This window comes from Puntigrus tetrazona, chromosome 1 (genome assembly GCF_018831695.1).
Source record: "Puntigrus tetrazona isolate hp1 chromosome 1, ASM1883169v1, whole genome shotgun sequence".
Lineage (NCBI taxonomy): Eukaryota > Metazoa > Chordata > Actinopteri > Cypriniformes > Cyprinidae > Puntigrus > Puntigrus tetrazona.
The window spans coordinates 8,883,759-8,885,773 of NC_056699.1; the positions used below are offsets into that span (position 1 = coordinate 8,883,759).

A 2,015-nucleotide genomic window follows, 5' to 3' on the forward strand; every position below is an offset into this window, starting at 1 on the left:
AAACTATTGCGCAACAGCATCTAAGCATGTCAGATGGAGACAGGAAGCCCGCAGGCCTTGTTTAGACCATTTACAACCTTTTCACATTTGACGCTTTTACACGTTATCAATCCTTCACTTTACATCTCTTGTAGATTACTTATCACCAAGCAAGTGTGTTTCCATTATTCTTTTCTTGATTTCTTGCATGTATTTGCATTGAGGCATATAGCTCACATCAATTCCTGAGTGTGCCAATTAATTGGTTACAATTATTTGACCTTTGGTGACAGATCAGTCTTCCTATGCATTACCATGACTGCCCCCTAAGTAAGCAGCAAGTTTGCAGTAAGTTGTATAAATCGAGCAGGTAGAATCACATCTTGGCGTAGGGATGTTCAGATGTTAGCAGTCTATAAGAGACTTCAGTGTGGAGGCAGATGTTTCCAGTCTTCCTCAAATCACACTGATGTTTCTCCATTAGATCCCACTGAAATAAATAGAAGATAGACATGACACAAACTAAACTATTGTTTTTGACATGGCAAAGCTAAAAAAATTCCTGAAACAAATTATGAATCTAGATACCTGAATAACATCCGCTGCAAATATCTCTGCAAAACCTAAATATGGAAAGTAAAATAAGTACAGTGAGAAAACTATACAGGCCTGAACACAGTTGTTAGATGTCAATACCATCCAAACAAATAAATACTACTGTATAATTGTATAGTTTTCCTCATCATTATGTTAGACTATATACAGCATCTATAGTCTGGGCAGATTATTTTGTGACGACTGCCACCAAAACACTGACATCTGCAAATGAAACGAGCAAAATCATTTTATACCACAAAACAAAACTATATACACAAAACTATCAGCATTCTTAGGTTTAAAAAATATTGTACTATACGTGTATCTTTTGTTTGCAGATTTGATTTCTAACAAAAGACTGGCCAGAAACATTATGTTTTATATTGGAAAAGGTGTTATGGAAATGAACGGCAAATGAGATACCTGAGGTCTGAGCTGAACAGTAGCAGTAAACACAGATGGAGGACAGGAGTGAGGAGAGGAGAACACACACCGGACACACACTGAACAACAGCATCCAGCAGAGCACACAGTCAGGAGGTGCAGAGCCTTCAGAACAGGAAGTCAGTGGCGCAGAACACACTAAACACAGATAAATAAATTTGTGTTTTAATACTGTTCTTCTTGCTTCTCCGATAAAGTTCACTAGAATTACAAAAGCAGTGATGTTTTAATGTCTAAAAGAAATGTTTTCTTACCTTCCATAGAGAGGCGGGTTATTTGGAAGCCATAATAGTACACTTCTGAAGAAGATATGATGCCTTTTTCATCTTTATTTACCTTATTCTCTACTTCCGCACAGTAGTACAGTCCCAGATCAGAGATGCTGATGTTAGTAATATGTAGACCATGAGAATTATTATAGGGGTTGTGGATGAAACTGAATCGCTGAAAGGCCTCCAGGCCCAATCTAAACCCCTGCCTAAAATCTATTATGAGAGAGGGCTGATTTTCGTGAGAGCAGTTTCTTATCCATACAATGAATGAACCAACACTTAGAGAGCGATCACAGAAGAGAGTGATGTTTTCTCCTGGTCTGACTTTCATCTCCACTTCTTCTCCAAAACTGCTTTTCTGATAAAACAGCAAGACATCTGCAAAAGCCCAAAATGACTTTAAGAAGCACTTCAAATTATGCTTTCATTCCAAAATCTTTATAGTAGAGACATTTTCATTTAGCTGAAGAACAATGTTTTTTCTTACACATGAGCGTGATGAGAAGTCTCGTCCTCTCCATCTCAGCGAGCGATTGTGAGTGTGACGCTGACACTGGTGAGGGTCTTTTATATGATTGGCTCACATCAATGGAAAATTCTACATTAAATGGTCTGAATGATGAAGGCTTGACAGTAAATTGAGTTTTTAGAGCATTTTTAACCATTCACCAGTTAACTTGTAGACTTGATTAGTTTGATTTGATTTTGTTGTTAAACTCCTCT

The 2,015-nt window shown here is 37.5% G+C and overlaps 1 protein-coding gene across 2 annotated transcripts; it reads right to left on the bottom strand.

The window, feature by feature from the left end:
* Positions 1 to 335: 335 nt before the first annotated feature.
* LOC122330624 lies at positions 336 to 1,810 on the bottom strand. Of its 2 annotated transcripts, none has more exons than XM_043227913.1 (5): positions 1,780 to 1,810; positions 1,357 to 1,670; positions 1,000 to 1,125; positions 568 to 602; positions 336 to 469 (listed from the first exon to the last, which is right to left on the bottom strand). In XM_043227913.1, exons 1-5 carry the CDS (start codon positions 1,781 to 1,783, stop codon positions 460 to 462), a joined length of 489 nt encoding a protein of 162 aa, XP_043083848.1. In that variant the 5' UTR covers positions 1,784 to 1,810; the 3' UTR covers positions 336 to 459. The 2 variants fall into 2 exon arrangements, with proteins under 2 accessions (XP_043083848.1, XP_043083764.1); XM_043227829.1 differs by having other exon boundaries at positions 1,000 to 1,158; positions 1,275 to 1,670.
* Positions 1,811 to 2,015: the final 205 nt, after the last annotated feature.

What these genes read in the sequence shown, in the direction of transcription:
- LOC122330624 (XM_043227829.1), bottom strand. An exon ending in CTGTTCAGCTCAGACCTCAG is followed by an intron (nt 603 to 999) that starts GTATCTCATTTG and finishes TTCCATATTTAG; the next exon opens with GTTTTGCAGAGATATTTGCA. An exon ending in TTGCAGCGGATGTTATTCAG is followed by an intron (nt 470 to 567) that starts GTATCTAGATTC and finishes TATTTATTTCAG; the next exon opens with TGGGATCTAATGGAGAAACA.